This window comes from Melospiza melodia, chromosome 3 (genome assembly GCF_035770615.1).
Source record: "Melospiza melodia melodia isolate bMelMel2 chromosome 3, bMelMel2.pri, whole genome shotgun sequence".
Classification (NCBI taxonomy): Eukaryota; Metazoa; Chordata; class Aves; order Passeriformes; family Passerellidae; genus Melospiza; species Melospiza melodia.
In genome coordinates this window covers 57,540,724-57,563,670 of record NC_086196.1, presented here as the reverse complement: position 1 = coordinate 57,563,670, position 22,947 = coordinate 57,540,724, and the positions used below count along the sequence as shown (strand labels likewise).

General features: G+C 37.2%; 1 protein-coding gene across 1 annotated transcript in view; it reads left to right on the top strand.

Moving 5' to 3' along the window:
- The window catches only part of PRKD3 (protein kinase D3), a 44,039-nt gene that overhangs the window by 12,789 nt on the left and 8,303 nt on the right, over positions 1-22,947 (top strand). The window contains exons 3-13 of the mRNA XM_063151877.1: positions 664-802; positions 2,450-2,581; positions 3,268-3,425; positions 5,599-5,788; positions 8,502-8,579; positions 10,521-10,704; positions 12,205-12,328; positions 15,141-15,218; positions 16,843-17,119; positions 20,322-20,374; positions 20,747-20,819. Coding sequence (XP_063007947.1) covers positions 664-802; positions 2,450-2,581; positions 3,268-3,425; positions 5,599-5,788; positions 8,502-8,579; positions 10,521-10,704; positions 12,205-12,328; positions 15,141-15,218; positions 16,843-17,119; positions 20,322-20,374; positions 20,747-20,819 — 1,486 coding nt within the window. The remainder of the gene's footprint in view (positions 1-663; positions 803-2,449; positions 2,582-3,267; positions 3,426-5,598; positions 5,789-8,501; positions 8,580-10,520; positions 10,705-12,204; positions 12,329-15,140; positions 15,219-16,842; positions 17,120-20,321; positions 20,375-20,746; positions 20,820-22,947) is intronic.

Sequence of the window (22,947 nt, the reverse complement as noted above, 5' to 3'; positions counted from 1 at the left end):
AATAAGAAAGCTTTTTCCAGTGATGTATCATGGAAAAGTGGCATGTTATTTAGTGTATCTGTTTCCTGTATGGATTTTTTTTCCTGTCCTTGTGAGGATTTGAGTTTTTCTTTTCACAGAATCACCGAAAATGGGTAATGTTAGAAGGGATCACTGGAGGTCATAGAGTCCAACTTGCCGGCTGAGCATATGCTCCTCTGCAGCATATTACTCAGGATTACTCATATCTGTTGATCTAAACTGTTGTAGAACAATGGTATGGAGCTTCTTAACTGGCTTGCTGCTCAAGAAAAGTGCAGCAGGTGCTGCTGGAGTGGCTCGAGCTAAATACCTGCCTGACCAGAGTACCTGTGAAATGAGGATTATAGGTGGTGGTATCCAAGTTAAAAGTCTGCATTGGCTTTTATGTGCCAGACTGATTATGCTGGTCTGAGAGATTAAAAACCCCAATAAACAAAAACTTTAACACTTCTTTTTTTCAGGTTAAAAAAGAAAAAAAATTAGAAATTTTCAGAAAATGCTTTGTTTCCTCAAAAATAGGCAGATTTATTTTGTTGTCATGACACATTTACAACTCTTGAGTTCTGTAGCTGTTATTAAAAACATTGATGTATAGGATTATCAAAGAGCATGTATTAATTTAGAGTTTGATTTCTATTGCAGTTCCCAGAGTGTGGTTTCTTTGGCATGTATGACAAAATTCTCCTGTTCCGCCATGACCTGAACTCAGATAATATTTTGCAACGAATTACATCAGCAGAAGAGATACATGAGGGAGATCTTGTTGAGGTTGTACTCTCTGGTAGGTATTATTGTAGCAGTGGAACAACTCTTTGTTCAGTAGATTAAAAGAAATTAGGACTTCATGGAGCATTATTTTTATGTCTGCCTTGAGCTTTTTCACTTTGGGCAATATACTTTGGGGTAGAGGTTTCTGAGAAAGTCCAAGTGTCTCTGATGCTTCAGCACTCAGTTTTGTTATTTTTTCATTGTTCTGTTTTAATCTTCTTCAGGTTTATTATTAAAAATAAATCTGAATTATACAAATGAGAATTTATAAGTATAATAATACCGGTTTTTCATTTTTGTGATTGTTTAAGGTGAAATGCAGATAGGATTCAGAATTTGTTCTTCCAAGTTGTGGGTTTTCTTTTGCTTCTATCTGTCTTTTTGTTCTGTAGTTTTTGCTATTGATGGCTTATGCTGTCATAAGACTTCATATAAATGTTGTTGCTGAATCATACCTATAAAAACAGGCTCTTACAGGTTATTGTAGTTCTTAAAAATGGTTTCTTTGAATATTATAGTCCTTAGAGTGGTGGTTATTAACCAATAATGAGGACAAAATAACCCCAGCCCTGGTTGTCATTGTATGTGTTTGATCAATACTTCATCAAATTCAATCAAAAGTCAGCTGTAGTTAAACTACAAGTAAAAGCTGGACTAGTGTTGAGCAGTTTTTCAAGTCCTTGAGGATAAAGTGACAGACTGAGACTATATATTAGAAGGAGAGACCTCTTGACTGTCATGAGCTTAGATTTGTAAGCTTGGTCAATAAAGCATGAATTTAATAGCTGTAAGTAAGGCTGAGTCCTTGGCCACATTTCAGGGCATGTCTGAACTGTTCAGTAATTGATCATCTGATTTTGAACTTTTCATTGCTTCTGATGAATAGCATATTTGGAAAATTTGTTGTGTGACTCTTGGCAGTCTCTGACAGTTTCCTTACAGACAGACAGACCACCCGAAACTGAGGCATTTTGAAGACATGTAAATCTCTTTCAGTGGGATTTTAAAAATAAGATCTGAATAGGGAGTGTTAGTATGCATCTGATAAAAAAACAGTAGCCATCAGGACAAGACAGTCTTGATGTAAAATACCTTTTTTTTTGTTTCTTTCCCTCAAAGATACAAAACAAAAGAAATTGAAGTATATCTACACTTATTTAGGGAAAATAATATTTCAGTGTTCTGTGGAAACTTTATCCACAGTTCTTTTTTGATACACTGAGTTGAATCTAATAAGCTTTTACTGCAGAAGTACTTTAGAAGATAAAAATCTATTTTTAGAACTGTCTTATTTTGAAAATTTTGTAGGTTACAGAACAGCTTGAAAATTAAATTGTTCTTTAAAACATTTACTGTTGCTTTTAGCAAAGCTTGTTCTACCTGCCTTCAACTTAGTGAGGTTTTCAACAGAGTGATTCATACTGTTGATTAGTTGGGAACATTAGCCTACAGAGTTCAGTGGATATTTTTCCTCAATAAAAATGTTTATTGAGAACTATGTAGTCTCCTGAATGCATATTTAAATAACATACGGTAAAATGCTGATTTCTAAATATCTTGTAAGCATTCTTTAAATTAGCCATTTTTAAAACATATTCTTTCCATAAATCCTTGTTGATCCTGTGACAAGAGTTATAACTTACTGCAATTTTTTTTAAAGCTTTGGCTACAGTTGAAGATTTCCAGATCCGTCCTCATGCACTTTATGTGCATTCCTACAAGGCTCCTACTTTTTGTGACTACTGCGGAGAGATGCTTTGGGGTTTGGTACGACAAGGATTAAAATGTGAGGGTAAGTCAGTCTATGATATTTAGTGTGTTTGTGTGTGTGTATATCTATATGAGATGAGGAAGAAGAAGTTGTATTGTGTTTGGTATGTTACCAAGTGATAAGTACAGTATTTCCTACCTAGAAGGGTTTGTGCATTGGAAAACTGAAGTTCTGATCTTGGCATTAATGCAAACTTGGGCTAATGCATGACCTTGCGCTAATGACTTAAGAAATGTTGTTTCCCACTCTGAATAAAATAGCTAGCTTACAACCTTGTGTTCTTTGCACAAGGAACACGTAGTTTGGAGAGACTCCCAAAGGGGAATCCCTTTCCTTATGGCTTTCATCCAGCTGGCTGTGGAGCACTCTGCAGCCTGCTGTCAGGTACTAACACTGCCTTCTCACTGAATTCTTCTTGCTTCTTGTGCTCCAAAGTGAGGGAGTGATGAAAGCCTCCCAGTGCTGGGAGATCAGCTGCTTCCAAGTGTTAGACCTTGTTACTAGAACTGGGCTTACTGGAGAAAAAGCTGTTTTTGTGAATCACATCAAGAGCACTAAAATCTGAGAATTTGACACAACAGTCTATTTCTGCCTTTGCCATTGTCCTGGGTCATCTTTTTAAAACTCCTTTATCAAAATATTAGTACTGTGTTTTTTTTTTCTTTGAATGTTGGGAGGTTTTTTGAATAAACAAACTCCTCTTCCAGGTTGTGGGTTAAACTACCATAAGCGATGTGCCTTCAAGATTCCAAACAACTGCAGTGGAGTGAGGAAGAGGCGCCTGTCTAATGTGTCTTTGCCAGGAGCAGGGCTTTCAGTTCCAAGGCCAGCACAAGCTGAACACACATCCTCTGCCTCTGAAGAAGTATGTAATGTGAAAGAAGAAACAATTTCTGGTTTAAATTCTTTAACCTCTGAAGAACTAGATAGTGTTTTAAGTGGCTCATGATGAGTATGTGGGAGTCAAACTTAACCATTATGATCAGTTTTAGTGAATTTTAAAATACAGTGATTCTTAGACTTTGACACTTAGTGCTTATTATTACTGTGAGAGATACAACAGGAAATAAACTATAAGTTTTATATATAAATTTGTTATTGGCCTTTCACTCATGGTTATATGAAATCCTGAGAACTTTGGCTTCAGAATGATAAAATATCTTGCCTTCTAGTAATACAGATTAGTTCTGTAATTATTGTATCAGCATAGATTAGTTTCTTGGCCAATGCAGTACAAATTGTAAGCTTTTATACTGGGGAAGAGTGTTCCCAATCTGCTGTTAAGCTTTTCACAGAGTTAATCCAAAAAAACCCTGTCTAGGAGGGTGTATGAGATGAAAGGCTTACAGTAAAAACAGACATCCATAGTAGTTCTGTGTTGTGATGATTGCTGAGAGGTTATCAATTACATAACAAATATCAATTATCAAGTATATCCCAACTATATCGGGATCATGAGGCAGGAGAGGCAAGGATTAGATCCATTTGTTTGTGCCTTAGGCTTTTCTAGTAATCTGTTACTTTACACTATAACTATTCTTACCACAATTTAAATTACAAATCATATAGTCTACTTCAAGAACATTATTTTTTTTAGCTAGAGGCTATAAAAGCTTAGTCTTGAGTAATGAAAAATATTTATTTTGATGTTTATGACTACTGGTAAAATTCATTCAGTGAACATAGAATTGTAAGCATTTATCACATAATTTAACTTTATTATTTCTGTGTGCATGTTTAGTACTTTTTTGATACCTCTTAATTTTACTCAATGCTTCTTCTGTTTTAATTGAAGTTTTTCTTTTAACTTCATTTCAAAAATTTTTTTGAGGGGGTTTATTTTCTAAATAATTTTTAAATTTTCTAAACAGTTTTGCCTAATTTAGTAAGCTATCCAGCATACTGTACCTTGCTTTGAAAAACTGATAGTTTGAGGTAGTGACTGCAATTTGGTATGCCTGCCTCCAGTGCTTTCCATTTTAACTTCTATATGGAGGCTTGTACGCGCTGTCTGCACCTGGATGCGCTGTCAGGTTGCTCAAAAAATGAATGCTGTGAGTGAATTTCTAGCATTTCTGTTCTGTGGAAATAAAGGTTCATACATAATTTCCTGCTTTCTGTAAGACTTTTCCGTCTGGTATTTTCATGGTTTTGTTTTACAATACCAGAATGTCCTCTTAAAGCTTTTTGGCCAGGTTGCTTTCTTGTCTGGTCACTTTTGGAGCTGACACCTCCCTTACAGCCCCACTGACATTTTTTTTCATCCACCAGGACCCCCAAGTTCTTCCCAACAGGGCTGACACCAGTCCCCAGCCTGTGTTGATACAGGGTGTGACCCAACTCAGGCGCAGTGCCAGCACTTGGCCTTGTTGAGCCGCAGAAGTTTCACATGGACCCACTTCTCAAGCTTATCCAGGTCCTGCTGGATGGCATCACATCCCTCCAGTGTGCCAGCTGGGTGGCATCCACAGATATGCTGAGGGTGCACTCACTCCCACTGTCTGTCATTGATGAAGACATTTAATAGCTCTGGTCCCAGTGTCAGCCCTGAGGGACACCACTTGTCACTGATGTCTGTCAGGACACTGAGACATTGACCACTCCCCTCTGGATGTGACCATTTAGTCAATTCCTTATTCTTCTAAAGGTCTGCCCATTGAATCCATCTCTCCACTTTAGAGTGAAGGATGTTGTGGTGACCGTGTCAAAGGCTTTACAGAATTCCAGATAAATGACACCTATAGCCCTTTCATTGTCCACTGGGATGGAGTCACTCCATCATGGAAGGCTGCTGGCTGTCCCAGATCACTTCCTCCCTTCATGTGCTTTAGCATAGCTTCTAGTAGGATCTCTGTGATCTTCCCAGATACAGAGGGAAGCCTGAAAGGTCAGTGGTTCTGAGGGTTGTCCATTCTGCCCTTTTAAAATTGGGTGCAGTTTTTGCCTTTTTCCAGTTCACCTGACTGCTGTGACTTTTCAAAGCAGTCGTGGCAGTAGAGCTGTTCTGGTGCAAATGATGTATTCCTTCTTTATTGTAGCGTTGCTGCCCAGAGCCTAGTAAGAGGATTCCCTCTTGGAGTGGCCGCCCCATCTGGATGGATAAGATGGTGCTGTGCAGAGTGAAGGTCCCACACACCTTTGCTGTTCACTCTTACACTCGTCCCACCATCTGCCAGTACTGCAAACGGCTGCTGAAGGGCCTCTTTCGCCAAGGAATGCAGTGTAAAGGTAAACCTTTCCTTTGCTGCTGCAGCAGTACATTTCAGTAAAGGTCTTGTATTTAAAACTGTTTGATGACTGTATACTGCAAACATGTAAGTTTTGAAAAATTGCATAATTTTCAGAAGATCACAGCAGCCCTCATTTTCATTGTTGTAAGCCGTGCATTGTACATTTTTCTGAAAAATAAGATGTAATTGTGTAGATTGAAAACACTGTAATTCTAGGAGGATAATTATGAATTAATAAAAATGGGAAATGCTTCCTTTTGTTCAATATCTGTATTCTAGACTGATCACTAAGGAATCTGTGAGTTTTCATTGTATTTTAGTACAGGATACCTTTTGGAGATAGGTGCCTGTGCTGAGCTTGCATGGTTTTTATGTAGCAAACGTTAACATGCATGGCTTCAGTTCTCAGACCCTTCCATGTGGTTCCTAGGGTGTAACTAACGTGATCTCCTTCTGGCTTTTTATTACTAGTTAGTGCAGATCTGTTGGCTTTGTTGCGGGAAACAAAAGTCTAGTGATGAATCATAAACATTAATATGGAAAGGAGTTTCCATTTCTCTCATGTGAGTTTGTCAAATGGGAGTATTGAAAGTCAGCTTTTTGAGAGATGTCACTTCATACATTTTCAGTTTGCTTTATTAGAGGAGAGAAAATATTGTAAGCTTACAGCTGTGTTAACTTTTTTTTTTTGACTGGTAATAGTGCTGTCGCATGTGAGTAAGGAAGTAGTTTTATTTTTCATTTCTGTTGTTATTTGCTGTCTTTGTAGTCCGTTTGAAGTCTGCATCCTGAACTGGTTTTGATATTTTTTCCAGTCAGCGTGTCTCTTGGATACACATGATACAGAAATAATGAAGCTTGAAAAAGATGCCTTGTGGTTTTAACATACAGATGCTGCTGGCCATATACAGCATATGACTGTATCCAGCTGAACAAATGGAGCTACCACATCAGTTTCAGGGAATTGAATGGCACTGGATAAAAATATTATTTGTATGCATGTTGTAAGCATTTATGCATGGAAAACAAGCCTAGAGAAATGCCATGTATATGTGCAGGACAGAAATAAGTGTCTTAATAGGCCTCCATTTATGCAGTAAGATCCTATACTTATTTTTAATATATCAGGAACTGATATCAAGCAGTTCAAATTGTTTCATACTGACTTTTCTTACAGATTCTTAAGGTTTCCCACCAACTTCCTTGTGCACATTCACAAAACTTGGGGGTCTTCTAGTAGTTTTATGTTTCTGATTACCCGGAAGAGCCCTGGATTTCTTGATTTAATTCATTGCTGTTTGGGCTCTGAGGATGATGTTTGAGATGCTAAGGCTGTGTTTGTGGTAATAAATTAAATGTGCCCAGAAACATTCCTGGACACTGAGGTCAGCTGGGACAGAATGACCCGTGTTCATGAACAAATTTTCTTAGCATCCCAGCCTGGGTGGCTCTGTGCAGACTGCCTGGAGCAATTTCATAGGATGCTCTGGTTTATGAGCTAGACCTTGGAACTGTTTGAGATTATGCTAATGCTGTGGGCCAAAAGCTTGCTAGGGGATGTTTGTAGCTATTTACTAGACCAGAGAATTGCATGGCAGTACCCAGGAATGTTTCTGAATATAGTTTAATTTTTTAGGATAGATTCAGTCTTCTAGTTTCATGACAGGATTTGAAATGTCTCTGTTTCTTCCAGCCTTCTTTAAAGTAGTGAAGTAATTGTATTTCATAATATGGACTGAAGCCATGGCTGTAAAATACTGTTAATGGGCCTCATAGGAAGCATCTTTTTAGGCACTCAGAAGCTGAGTAATATTGTATTCTGCTCCAAAATTTGGCTCCTCTGCCACTAAAAATGGAGAGATAATGGTTTTTCTCTTGTCTGGGCTTAAAAGAAAAACACATTGAGCTTGTTTTGAATAGCAAAAAGAGGTTAAACTACCAATATGAAAACAATTGTGGGGGCAGTAGGGAGTTTTGAAATTCATGGTATTGATGGAGTTGAAAATCACAGGGATGTGACTAATAAAGGAAATTCCTGTTCATACCAGTAATGTTGTGTGCTGGACTTGGTTCAGTGGGCTGCATTGATACCTCGGGTGCAGCAATGGCACACGTCCAGCTGAGATTCCATCCTGTGTCAGGCCAAATCCGGGCATAATGTTATTCTGTCTGCCCTGTGTCAGCAAGAAATGGAGCCTGAGGAGTCAGGCAAATCTGTAACCTGAATGAGAGGGGAACCAGACTTCAGGATTTACTGCAGAACATATTTGCTCTGATGTAGTTGTGTGATCATAGATGTTGTGTGATCAGACTCTGATGGCTGCAAGTCTTAGTTGGCTGGTGGGGAAAAATGTTAGAGATGAGACAGTTAAATCATATAGCAATGGAAAAAAGGATGTGGAACAAATGAAAGAATGGGAGAAGTTACATCATGAGGGAAAAAATAGCTGCAGAAGAAGCTACAGAAGTAGCAAGCCATTTTGTACTGGAAGGGGAAGTACTGACATAATAAATAGTGGTGGGACAAATCAACATGTGACATAAGGACAAGATTGCTAATTTCCTCCTGGAGGTGACCTCATTGGTGCCGTCTTCAGCTACATGCAAGTATATGAATCTGAAGTTAGAGTTGGAAGGAGTGAATGATAAATGCTAGTGTCTGGGTGGGAGTCAGGTTCTGATATCATGGGCTTATTTATCTGCTGTTTTAGATTGCAGATTCAACTGTCACAAACGCTGTGCACCTAAAGTACCTCGAGACTGTCTTGGAGAGGTTGTTTTCAATGGAGGTAAGATGAGAAACATGCTTTCCAATAGTGAGAGATCTTTTGTGGCTGAAAACCAAATACCTTAGTATTTAGTTCCCTCACTTCTGAATATTTGATGTATTTTTATTTATCTTGCCAGTTTTTTGAGTTAAAATGAAAAAGATTCACTGTAAAACTTACACTCTGGTGACTTAAATTTTACTTCAATCAGTCTTGACAAGTTCACTATGCTTTTGTTGGGATTGCTTAATGGAAATGAAAAATCTAGAAGCCACCCCAATGTACAAAATTTGAAGATCTATTGTGATTGGTCTGCTCATTTTTCACCATGAAATACATACTTTAAAATGTTAATATCTGGAGACATGTGCCATTTTTTATGACTTTCTCATATCTTACTGGCCAGAGTTAGCTGAGGTGTTTGAGGTAAAAGAGAAAGGAGAAAAACCCCAAGCCAAACCAAAAGAAAGAACTGCACCCTAATTTCTGGAAACCTCAATGAAGTAGGACTGCTTTCTGCATAGTCCTTGCAGAATTGAAAGAGGAATGTGCAGAACACTTTGTGGAAGAATGTTTAGAGTATTTTTGTAAGTTTTAAACCAGTGTTAAACTGATGAAATATGAGGTAGATGAGTAGATAGGGATTAAAAGCTGATTGAATGGGGGGGCCTAGAGAGTGATTATCAATGGCAAATAACTCATGGTGTACCCCAGGGGCCAGTAAAGGGTCCAGTCCCATTTAACATCTTCATTAATGATCTTGATGGGGCAGTGTACCCTCAGCAGCTTTGCAGGTGACTGGGAGGACTGGCTGATATGACAGAGGGTTTGTGCTGCTATCCTGAGGACTTCAACAGATGGGAGAAATGAACTCAGGGGGTTGTTGGACCAAGTGACCTTCAAAAATCTCCTCCAACTTCAGCCATTCTGTGGCTCTGTTGCCTTGTCACACAATTTTTAGTGAAACAAAATTGGTGATGTGGAGCAGATTGCATCAAACAGTACAACTTGATTCAGAGGCTTGCCAACAGCTGTGCTAGGGTCTGTTGCCATTGCACAATAGATGCCATCCATTCATGCGAACCTTCTCCAGCTCCCAGGCTCTTTCCTGGATCTTGAGGTTGGTGGCTGTGAACAGCAAAGTGCAATGGGATGTTGATGCAGCCTGGTTTTACTGCCCTTGTGATGCTAAGGTGCTAAAGGCCCCAGAGTTTGTGAACTATGGTTTCATGTAATTCTTCTGAAGACATAAAGAGCAATTTATTTTTTGTTCTTTCTTCCATTCTTAATTGAACTCACCCCAGGTAAAAAGCAAACTCAAAAACCACAAGCCAACAAACAAACAAAAAAACAACCATAAAAAGGCTACAGACATATTACAAGACATATTTTTATGTCTTAATTCTTAATTTTCCACAGTACAAGTTGTACAGCTTTTGAAAACACTAAATTTCTGCCTACAAAAAATCAGGTGAATAAGATCTGTTCTGCTTTTCTCTTTTCCTGCAATTCCACAGCTCCCCTTTTCTTTCTTACTTTTCTTATTATGGACTACAAGACCAGGGAGAGCAGAGCTGTGTTGCTGTTAATGGAGAATTTCATTTGCACAGGAATAATTCTCTGGGTCATCTCTAGCCATTGGAAGGTTACTTTGTCGTGATTACTTGTGGAACAGAATTACTTAATGAGATTTAGGTGTAGACTTTAGGCTTTTCACTCCGTCTCTTTCAGAATGGTTTGTGTTTAGTTGGGTCTCTCTTGCCTTGGCATTTAGCAAAATGAAATTGATGATGTTCATTAGCATACTCTGCATCTTACAGCAAGTGTGTGAAGATTTTGTATATTGTGATTGTAATTTTTTATTTCCATAAGTGTTAACTAAAAAAAAGCAAAGTTGAGTTTTGGAGAATTTTTTTTTTTACTTGTATTTGTGAAATAATGTCTGACTTGTGTTGTTTCCAGAACCTGCTAGCCCAGGGCAGGACTTGGATATGCCGATGGAAGTTGATAGCAGTGAAATGAACAGTGATGGTAGTAGAGTTCTAGATGATGCTGAAGAGCCCTCTCCTCCAGAGGACAAAATCTTTTTTATGGATCCATCTGATCTTGATGCAGACAAAGATGAGGAAGCTGTCAAAACAATCAGGTAAGTTCCAGGATGGATTTCTTTGCTCAGGATATGTGTTGCTCAATATTGTGAGCAAAACGTTTCCAATTAGCCCAGTTTTATTGCTGAAAGTGTATTTTCCCTTTGTGTGGGTTTTTTTTTAGCTTGAAAACACTTTGTAAAATTCTCCTATCTCAAGAAAATCTGAGACATAAATAGAGTAAAAGAATATAGCCTCTTCTAATTGGAAAAAGTGTTATGCTATGACAGTTATTGAAGAAATGCAACCAGATTATTAGTGCAGGATAAAACTTAGAGCTTAACAAAGCTAATGTGTGGTTAAGGTCTCTGTTACTTGAGCCTAATTTAGTTACTGTTATATATGTGTGGGTTTAAACAGCATTAGTTGGGATATTTTAATATTGGCATCGTAGTCTATGCATGTTATGCAATAATTTGCTTTATTTATCTTGAAAGTGATGTTTCTGAAGTCTTTTATCTAATAACTGTTAACATAGTTCCTTAAATCAAATTTGATCCTTTTATTTCTTTATTATTCTGAGTAGTGTCATCCTGATTTTCTTAGTCATTCTTAATAAGATAAGCACAGTTGTTCTTGGTCAAACATCAGTGTAGCTCAGGGCTTAATAGCAAATTTGTGAGGGAGAGCATATAATGATACCTTCCAGCTTCCAGTGATTCATAGCTCAAGGCTCTCCTGACTGGGAAGCAACATCTACCTCCAAGTAGCATTTTTCCATTTATTTCTAATTGAATTTGAAGCAATTCAGGTTTTTGGCATGACAGTATCCTGTAGCCAGTCCTACATCCTGTAGCGTAGCAGGCCATGTTAAGGCATCCTTACTTTTTTTGTTTTGGAACTACCTCACAATGTGTGTTTACAGATGTGTCTGTTAGTGCCACACATGGAGCTCTGGTATAGGCAGGCACCTCGGTGTTTAGCTTCATTTTCAGTGCTATTAAAACCTGTATGTTTAATTAATGGCTCTCTCAGAATATTAGAGATTATCAAACCTGTGTCTGCAGGACAGTTAATATACCTTAGCATTGACAGAATTTTCTAGTACAGTTGTGATTTAACACACCCTGGTTTGTGTTTTCTTAAGTTGAAAGTTTGCTTTGATAGGGACCTTCATTAACCACAATATTATGAAGCAGCATAATCAACTTACATAGACAATAAGAAATTATAGTTATGCTGATGCTAATTATATTTCTGTGGTGTAAAATGGCATGAAAGACCAGCAGTCTCAGCAGATTGTTTTGAAAGAGGATAATTTCTGTAGGTTTCCTCAGTCCAGTGTGTTTCTTCTCTGTTCCTTAAGTACTGAAATATTTGCCCTAGAAGACCTAGTAGGAGCTCAGATGCCTTATCAAATTCATCCATCAACTAAATCTGCATGGGAAGAAAAGTTGTCTGTTCCTGAAAATTGTGGACTAAATACGTAAAACAAGTATAATTGCAGTACTGTTGTATTTTAACTTGTTCCATATTAAACTGTTGTATCTTCTTTTTAGTCCTTCAACAAGCAATAACATTCCTCTCATGCGAGTTGTACAGTCAATCAAACACACAAAGAGGAAGAGCAGTACAATGGTGAAAGAAGGATGGATGGTCCACTATACTAGTAGAGACAACCTGGTCAGTTACTTCAGTTTCTTCCTAAATTAAGTTATTTCTCTAAACTAGTGTGTTTTATTTCTGATTAGAGTATAATTTGAAAGAATTTAGCTGTGATGTTCATTATAAAGAAATCTGGTTCCAGGCAGAAAGTATAATTTATTCAATTATAATTCATGTGGTGATTAAACAGTACTTTTCCTTCTCCCCTTTAAGAAGGAAAAGCATCTCTACATTGCCTCAAATGAATTGCATATGCAGTATTTCAGCTTTCCTGAGAAAGTAACTTAGAATAATTTGTGTCATCTTTCTCTTTAGTAGTCGAACTAAACACTTGTCTCTTTTTCTGTTCTACGGAATACTTGTCTCTTTTCTGTTCTGTTCTTTTCTGTGTGAAGAGGTGGAATTCATAAGAATATTTTGTGTACTGAAATGGTTGAGAGTATTATTCTAATGATCTAGGTGTGTGTAAATAGTTATGTGTAGATATGGGAACCCTTAATTCCTCTAGCAATTCACTCTAAGAGTTGTGGCTTGACTGTATGTAAGCAAGCATCCCCCAAAAAGACTGTGTTGTTTGTTACCAGTGCTACTAATAATGCTACCTTAATTGAGTAGGCAAGCTACTTGATTTTTGTGTATTGAGGAGGAAGACAAGGCAAAATAACAGAGTTCTTTAGTATTGTCTGATGGGAGGAAGTGAATCAGTCCTCTTGTTTTTTGGTAGATGAATGAAAACGAGGAATTTAAGAAGTTCCCAGATCTCATGGAGAGCATTATAGCATACTGAGACTGTTCATGAAAGGCAGCAGAAATACTTTTGCATTCTTTATCTCTGTGGAATCTGATTGGAGGACGCCTAGAGAATTTAAAAAAGCACAGTTATTTAAGTTCTGAAGAAATCAATTTGAAAGGTGATAATAGGCAGCTCTATACTGTAATGTTTTCACTTTTTGTGATTGTCAGCTAAACTGACTGCTGTAAGTGGTCTTTGTGAAACTACCTTAAAAACCATTTCTTTAAGGTACAATTTTTTAGTACCTAAATGTATTTATCACAATCCAAAATAAGTATCTAGTGTATTTTAGATATGGTAACAGCCAAGTCTACGTAAAAGTCACAATTATCATCAGCTGGCTCTGGAAAAACTAAGGCCAGGTAGCAGACATAGGTGAATAGTTCTAGCAGAACTGTTCAGGGCAGACCTGGTATTCAGCTCTGATTTAAACTTTCAGTACAACCAGTATGTTTTCCCATGGACTTTTGTTTGTTTTGAGCCTCCCCTTAGAACAGTGATCTGATGAAACAACTCAGTTTAGTTTGATTTTCTTCATCTGTCAGTCTGGCTGCTACCTCAATGACATCAACTAAAAAGGCCATTCAGATGAAGTATCCTGACCCAAAGGACAGTCAGCCAAACAAGATCTCACAGAGCTTCCTAATGGGAGGAGACTTCCGTATTGGGCATTACAACATCGGCTATTTCCCTTGGCCGTTCTGTTCTCAGCAGTGTCAGACTGCTTCCTATTCCTGAAACAACTGGGCTTCCTATCAGTTCCAGACAGGTTCATTTTAACAGCACGATCTGCGTGCTTCTTGTGCTCCCTGATAACAAGAGGTTTCATTCTTTAAAATGAGAAGTTTCTGTGTCATCATCTTTACTCTTTTTCTAACCTTGGTCCCATCTTTTCTCAGAGTAGGGTATGGGCAGATTCTGAACCCCTGAGTAAGTTACCAGCCTTTTCCTTAATTCCTCTCTCCAAAGTCTTTCCTGATTCACAATTTAATAAAGAGCATATATGTTGAAATGAGGGGTTTACACCTTTTTTTTCACCCATTGTCCCAGTGCTCTCTGGGAACTCCTTTTAGTTAAATCCATTTTTTGATCTAGTTTTCTCTGTCTAACTCCTATAGGTTGACTTAGCTTCTCCCTGAGTAAAGTGATTTAAGCTCTGCTTAAATATGGAAAAAAACCAAAACAGCTTTGCTTTTAATATGACAAAGTTTATAAAATAGAAATGTAATTGAATGATATTTCAAACTTTGTCATCCTAAGTTAGGGTTAAGGGTCTTGGTTTTTGTCCCAGAAAAATGGAAGTGGTTTTCTAACTACATCAGCGTGGTGCAAGGAAAGTATCTTACAGATACTTTGATTCATGCAACCATAGTAGCTTTCTAAAAGCTTCTTTGTTTTGAAGAATATTCTTCTGCTTAAATTATAAGGCAGTTATATACAACAGTTAATCCATGTTACTTTTTGGTCAGGGAGATTTCTTTTTGGTGGATACTTCCAACAAATGGCTATGTAGTCTGTCTTGGTTTTTTTTTTTTTTTCCCTAAATTGTTTTTTTTTTCATTTGAATCTCATAATATGCCTGTTTTGCCTCTATATTGATGGAAGAATTAAGGACTTGTTAGGCTTGCTTAGTGCTTGAACCTTGCAATGTTGGTATGAGGGCATGAAGGGAGAAAGCATGACTCTCACAATTGTCACTAAATTTGAATGGCTCAGATTTTGTGAGAATATGCACCTGGAGTAAAGCCTGTCTAGTAACTCTTTTTTCCTATATGAGGTAACTCTTGTTGTCACTGCTTTTGCTGGAAGGTAAGTGATATTTGCTAGTTTTCGGAAATAATTTTTGAGCTTCTTCTTCAATTAAGACAAAGTATTTTTTCCCAAAGTTTATTTTTTCATTTCTGTAGTCTGAGATTATTGTAGAATAATTTTGAATGATTATCACAGTAGTTTAAAGCATTTTTAATTTAAATAATGAGATAGCAAAAACCATATGAAAGGTTTATTCCTTATGTAATTGTACTCTGCATTTTGTAGAGAAAAAGACATTACTGGAGACTGGACAGCAAATGCCTCACACTATTTCAAAATGAATCTGGAACAAAATATTACAAGGTAATTAATGATGAGTAATAATTTTGTTTCACTTGATTTATTCAATGCTTTATAGATATGAAGTCTACTGTGAGCAGTTTACGTATTATCTCCATTTTCCCATCTCTTTTTTGAATCAAAACTGTGACCAGGTTAATTGTTGCCCAAAGCCTGTAAGTGAGAAGGATCAAGACTAACTCTGAGAAGTTGCTTGCAGCTCCTGCTCTAATTCCCTTGAGTATGTCTCTCCTTACATTTTTGCATGTACTGTTCTCCTGAATTACCTGGCATATTAAGCTTTCCTCACAATTACCAGAGAATTTCTTTGGCAGCCATTTGAATGAAGGATTGAATTTTTGTGTTGTCTGAGTAGTGACTGAAAGTTTGCATGCTTATGTGTTTTATTTCAACATTCCTCAAATTCAGTTACTCCTTACCGTACAACTGAAAGTTTCAAGCAAGCTTTATAGGAAAATTTACTGTATAGCCTTATGTTTATATAATTTAAGCGTAGTGTATTGTCAGTGTAGGATTGTGTTTGGTGGTGGAATATTCAGAAAATGCATTTGAATGTGTAAACAGGACTTTTCCCTTTCTTGTCTTATGCCTTTAGGTGGGGGTCCAAATCGTGCAGCTTCTTCCTTTATAACATCTCTAAGATCAAGCCTTTTCTCTGTACACCCAGCTAAACTTGCCCAGATCCTTTTCATTCCTATCTTGACCAATGCAGTCTCTTCTCAGACCTCTCTGATACTTGTATTGCCCTGTGCATTCAAAACACAGCTGGTAAAATATGTTCCTTGCTTGTTGCTCCATTACGTCACTGCTTTTAGTCCTTTCACTTGTCCCTTTGCACCCCTTGTTTTAACTGCTTAGATTTGATTGTCTTTGCTGTTAAAGTAATTCACAGTTTTTGCCTTTACATTTATTTGCTCTTCATCTCCATCAGCTGCTGTCTCTTATCCTCCTAATGCCTGCCTGGTGTTCATCTGCCTGTTCACTGCTCTTGCAAGTGACATGCACCTGCACCTTCCCATGGATGTGGAATGTCCTCCTCCACCTAGCATGAACGTGAAACCATTTCTTCCATGAGATCTGTTCTGTAATACTCTTGTACCATGGTCTTAAACTGACCAGGTAGAGGATAGTATCTGTATGCAGATAATATAGATATTAGCAGATATTATGTTTACCCAAAATTATTCTGATGCACGAAGCAGTGCTTATTGATTAGCTGCATCCTCTTCTTAATGTTAGTGTTTCACTTTCTCCCCCACCTGCTCTTCTCTGCCTAAGCTGTATAAACTGCAAGGAGAAAATGATCATTCTCTATTTGTGCATCACTTACCCATGCAGTGCGGGTGTGTCTCATGATGAACATTAATGTAGTTTGAGTAGCAAATAATAGTTGTATGGAGGGAACTGTGGTGGGCCTTAAAGTCTGTCTAGGCTTGCATATAGATATTCAGAACACTGGTGTTCAATGGTCATGCACAGTTCAATTTTATTTATGAAGCTTGGTGTTTCAGTTTTGTTTTTTTGATTTACTTAATTTTGGTTTTTTGCGACGCTTGCAGTTATGGGTGTTAGTATATTAAAATATTATGTGCATTTTCATTTTTAAATTTCTAATATCTTTCTTCAGGAGATTCCACTTTCAGAAATTCTCCAGGTGACTCAGCCTCGAGATTTTTCACATGTGGTGCAGGGCAGCAACCCCTACTGTTTTGAGATCATCACTGACACGATGGTGTACTTTGTTGGCGAGAACAATGGCAGCGCTCATCACAGTCCAGTCCTTGCTGCCTCCGGAGTGGGACTTGACGTAGCTCAGAGCTGGGAGAAGGCCATCCGCCAGGCCTTGATGCCAGTCACCCCTCAGCCTAGCGTTTGCACCGCTGCAGGACAAGGGAAAGATCACAGTAAGCAGTGAGGTGCTCTTGTTCATGTGCTGAAGCTGCTGGTGGTAGTGATTCCTTTGGGAACAGGGCTTATTTAGAGTGAAGTACTGTCTGTTGAAGTACTGCTGAATTGGGTTTGTCATTTGCCATGAGTCTCTAAAAATGACTCAGGTTTGTGGAGGGTGGGCAAATCCTTTAATCCTTTGTAGTAGAAAGTAGTAAAGAATCAGATACAATATGAATGCAGAGTGCAGAGTTTTATTGTGGGACCACTAATAACAAATGCAGATGTAAAAAGGGAGTACAGATTACATATTTCTAACATTCATAACTAAATAAATATATTCAGATTACATGCATACACTTTGAAAGAAACAAATTTGTTTTTTTTATGTTAGTACCTATATATGTTTATATTTTTAAAATTCTATGAGATATCAGTAGCTAAGGAGAAGAAAGGAGTTAGTGTTGCTATATTAATACCATCAGCGATGTTAAAAACTTTTTTGAAGCTGTGGGTAGTTATAAAAAGTACCCTGTTCTTCTTTTTATGCACCTTCCCTCATTTTTTTCATCTAGCATAGGATTATATTCATTATCAAGGCTCCACTAAACTTATGTATTGTTTTCTTGCTTTTAAGACATCTCCTTGTTCCTTGCAACAACATTCATTCTCATTCTGTACTGAGATTTATGCTTTTACTTTTCAGTTTCATTCCAAATTCCATCTACTCTTTTATCTCCTTGCAGAAAAATTTTCTTTTACAGTAGATTCTGAGATCAGTTTCTCTGTTTCTGATATCTGGCTACTCTGCATCAGCAGCAGTTAAGAGCATGTAAATGCTAGTCTGAGGTAATGGCACTTCCTGCAAATGCAGCAATGGTCTAAAATAGTAAAATTTGAAATGCCAGTACTGGCTTTGGTATGTAATTACAGTGAAGAAACATACCTGGGAGATGGTACCTCATACCTGGCTTTGTACACACATAAAATGCCATTTTTGATATGGAATTTTTGGTTTCATATATATATGTACGTATATATCTCTATGTAGATACACAAAAATTCTCTTTGCTGTCTAGCATCTAAGGGTTACTGTTGCTGACAGACTTGCAAGACACTTGATTTTTCCAAAACAAATTGTTTTTCAGGTATAAATAATAACATTCCATTGACATTGGTAGGGAATAGAACTGCAGTGGTAGATACTGAGAGGAAGTATTTTAATATGTTTAGTATTTTAGGAGTATAAGAAACTGTAGTGAGTCAGGGAGTGGTATTTCCATATTTTTAGGCAACTCAGGTTGGTTTTTAAACTCTCAGAAGGCCACAAAATATCTCTTCATCCCTCTTCTTCCTACACTTTGTGAATCATGAACTGTATCTCAAGGGCCCTTAGATTTTAATTTTAGAAAAGTCTCAAATACATGCCTTTAAATGAAAAGACCAAAAGTAGGAGGGAGACATTGCTAGTGCTTGAAGTACTTGCAGCAGCAGGGAATTTGTAGTGTCAGTGTCCGCAAAGGATCATCTAATTCTTATATACCCCACTGTGGCCAGAGGTAGTTAGAAATGAGGATATTCTTCCAGTATCACCCATGGCAAAGAATCCTTTGTAACCACCATCCTTTTTACCTGATGTTTGGGGTTGGCTGTTTCTTTGTGGAGTGATTCTGAGCTAAAATGAGAAAGAAACCTGCCTACTGTAGAGAGAATCTACCTGCTGCAGAAGTTGTATGGAATTGTGGCATTACTAATTTCTTTAGAAGTGACTGCTTCTTAGCCCTTATTCTTGCACATTTCAGACACTAGAAAAATGGATTTATTTGGAAGGAAGAACTCACTCTTTACCTCAGAGTTATTTCGTATTCTGTAGCCATCTGTGGAGAAGGGTTTAGTGTGTTCTGTTAAACACTTTCACAACTGTATCTTTATTTTCTAGTTACCTTGAAGCAGTTTTTGTTCATCTTAGGAATTTTTTGTCTGACTTCTTTATTGTTTTCCCTTGTGTTCTGTACAGTTACTTCAGTACTGACTTGGTTGTAGTCAATAATCAGTAGGCATCTGCAAGACTCAGAGTTCATATTTCAGATGCGGACTTCAGTATGTCTTTGACAATTAGTAATTGTTCCTGTCTTCTCTCTGTAAATTTCTTCTTTGAGATAAAGCAGAGGTGGCAAAAATCAGACATCTTTTTTCTCTAAATTCTCTTTAGGATAAAGGCTCTTTTCAAAGTGCTAGTAAGTTTATAGTGTGTTTTCTAGCTACATTGTAGATGAATTACTTCTTTTTGTTCTTTAAGTTAACATAATATCACAGAATTGTGAGGGTTCAATGGACCTCTGGAGATCATCCAGTCCAACCCCACTGACAAGTCAGGGTCCAGGTTACACATGAACACATCCAGTTGGGTCTGGAATGCCTTCAGAGAAACAGACTCCAAGTGGTAGATGTCTGCTACTCTGAGATGCTTTACTTTGACCTTGGAAGTCAAAAGAGAAGGGTATTTCCTACCTTCCTTGGCATATCTCTTCTTGCCTGTGCATCAGTGTTATTGTAATGAAAAATTGATGTCAATGTCTGCTGCAGACTGAAGAATTTTTTATCTGATACATTTACTTGGAAATTATATAATCTTCCTGAATGTGCCCTTATGTTTCAATGATTGATTTGCTTCTGTAGTTTATTGATAAAACAAAGATTTTATTTTTTCTAATCTTATGAGCTTTATTGCCTTTTTAATTATCAGTTATTCTGTTACTTGATTTCTTTGATTTGTTTCCTTTTCTTATGCATTAATTCTGTATATCTTGGTGCCACAGAAGATAAGAAGCCACATTCATTTGACTATGAGGGATCTACCTGCTCCTCTTGCCTGTATTTTTCTTTATTGTTACCAGAAATCGTTATTCACTTAATGAACTATGATACAATTACTATTCCTTTTGGTTCTCCAGCTGTCTATTGTGTACACACTTGTATTGCTCTACTGTTTTTGTAATCAGGAATAGGACAAAAAATAGACAAATAGTCCCAACAAAACTTCCAGGGTTATTTATCTAATGAGTTCCAGAGTATGAAGTTTCTGCAACTAAAAATCATTTCACCGATTCTGGTTTAGAAGTCAGTAAAGGGTTTTTGGTTGATTCTCATTTTTCCACTCTTTTTAGAAAAAGTCTGCCCTTTTTATTTACTAACTTGGCTTTATCTTCTTTATTACAGAAGAATTGTCTCTAAGCATCTCTGTTTCAAATTGCCAGGTCCAGGAGAATGTGGTGAGTCATGTGCATTGTATTACAGTGATGTTTATTGACTGAGTATTACAGAGTAATTGGTAGTAGCAGTGTCTGGATGAGAAAGCAGCACGAGAGCACTTAGGTAAAGAAGTCCATGTTATGCGCAGGAAGTTACCTACTCACCTGCCATGGCTGTTAGTTTTTATGAATGTGTGTCCCTGCTTTTGGTGCAGCTCAGTGGATCCTCTTCAGGAGAAGTTTGTTGCGTTTTCTCACTCCTCAGTGTAATGATGGTTTTACAGATTTTGATTAATGCCAGATATAATTACAGCCTAGCCAGTAATACCTAATGTGGTCCTGAACATTTTAATGACTCCTGATATTTGTGATTTCTTTTTTTTCATGCCTTAGGATATCAGCTCTGTGTACCAAATATTTGCTGATGAAGTGCTGGGTTCTGGTCAGTTTGGTATTGTATATGGAGGTAAATTGCATTATGTTCCATTAGCATTTATTAAGGTAGAATGTCTGCTTGATAGTATTATCCTTTCCATACTTACTTAGCTGTATCTGGAATGTCTAGGTGAAGTTAAATCATGTTAAAAGTTGTGTTTGGATTACTTTGCTGCGTGGTTCTGCAATTCAATGTACAGTATTTCTTACAAATAAATTCTTGCATTTACAGTTTTGCATTGGCATCCCAATCAGTTTAGAATATGCATTTTTATTTTGGCCACAGTAAAATACAAAGCAATCCAATTTGACCATGCTTTATGATTTTTTTAAATTGCAGATTCTAACACTGTGCTTTACAGTATTAGAAGTCATATATTTGCTGTCAGTTATACCTGTTTTGAATTACACCTGAGAGATGTGGCCAAAAGCAATTAGAAAAACACATAGTTCATGGTTTGACAATATGGATGCAAACATGTTATTGACATACTTGATGCAAACAAATTTCTGTCAGCAGGGCAAAGTAGAAAGAGGTATTCTTTGTCAAGCATGTTAGCCCTAGGTTTCAAGTCTAGTATTATCACCTAGTTTTTAAAACCTTCTGTTGCAGCATATAACTTGTTTTTAATATGTCATCACAAAAAAGAGAAATACTAGAAATGCATATGAACTCTGTTTCTATCTCTTTTTTTTTTTTTTTTTTTTTTTTTTTTAATCTCGTGTTATATCTCAAGTGTTGAGAAAACCACAGACCATAAATCTGGAAAGAGAAAAAGTCATAAGTAATGATTTACAAGTGGTAATCTTTCTGCTTCTGTCACATTTTCTTTCTAATCAGGAAGTGTTGTGGCTTTGATTTTTCTGTTTGCCAATTGTGTAGTTAGCTACTTTATTACTTCTAAACTGCTTGGTGGAAATACAGTTTGGTCTGGTTTTACATCACTCTTGAAAGAGATCAGGTTTTTTGCCCCCTCTGCATTTCTTAAAGCATAGTGTGAATCAAAATATCCTCCCTCTCTTATGAATAGAAATTAACAAATGCAGACAGTTGTTATTTTAATGACTGGGTTTCATTTTTCCTAAATTGCCTTGTAGATAAATCTCAGCTTGATGTTTTGCATGATTCAATACTTACAATTGCTTATAAGTGTAGTAAACACTTACAAAAAACTTTCATTGATTTTTTTTTTTTTTTTTTTTTTACTGAATAAAGGCTTAAAATATATCAGATATGCTTGCTTAATATAAAATCACAAGCTGAAAGAGTATGAGAGGACAGTATAAAAGACTGTGGTTTTTCTGGCTCTACACACTGCTTAATTGTTGCTGGTGTTTGGAGAGGCTAGACCTGGTAACTTTGGATATTGGCTTATCTGCACCTGTGTAGTCATACTGAAATAATGGTAACAATTAATGGAAAAATTAGGTTGCTTTCATTGTTGTGGGGTTTGGATTGGGTTTTTATTTTTTGTTGCATTTTTTGTGTCCCCTATTCTTGACAAACGTTTTCAAAATTGCTAATCAAAAGTTATAGGATATAGATATCCAACTCCCTGTATCAGTGAGAACAGTTTCCCTCTGCTTTTCCTTTCAAACTTTAATTAGTTTGAAAGATCTGAAAAAAGGGAGACAGATAAAACTACTCTTGACATTTTCTTGCTGATGTAAAACTTGCACTGAAAACTGGCTGGCTGTGTTTTGTTTAACAAAAGGAATTTTCAAGCTGCTTGTCTGTTACTCTTCATGGGCAAGTTTTAGCTGTAGTCCAGCTTATATAGTTAGGTGTTTTGTTAGATGGATTGGTTTGCTTTACATTCTTTAGCAATCTAGCATTTGCCTTCTGTGTTTTGCATCTAGTTTGTAATTGATTGTATTTGTGCTACATTTCAATATAATTTCCTTTATCTGGTGGAGTTAAGCTCTTTATTCATGATGATGTTAAAGGCAGGTGCAGTAGTTTAACATCTGCCTTGGCAGAGAGAGCAGCTGTGGAGCAGTTCCTGTGCCCTGCCTAAGCCCTGGCCCCAGTGCTGACCAGGGGGCAGCAGGAGAGGCTGGCTGGCTGCTGAGGTGTGGCTGGGCTCCCCACAGCAGTGCTGGTAGAACCTTCTGTGCCACTTGCACTGTAGCTGTGTGTGTCACCCCTTCTCCTAAAA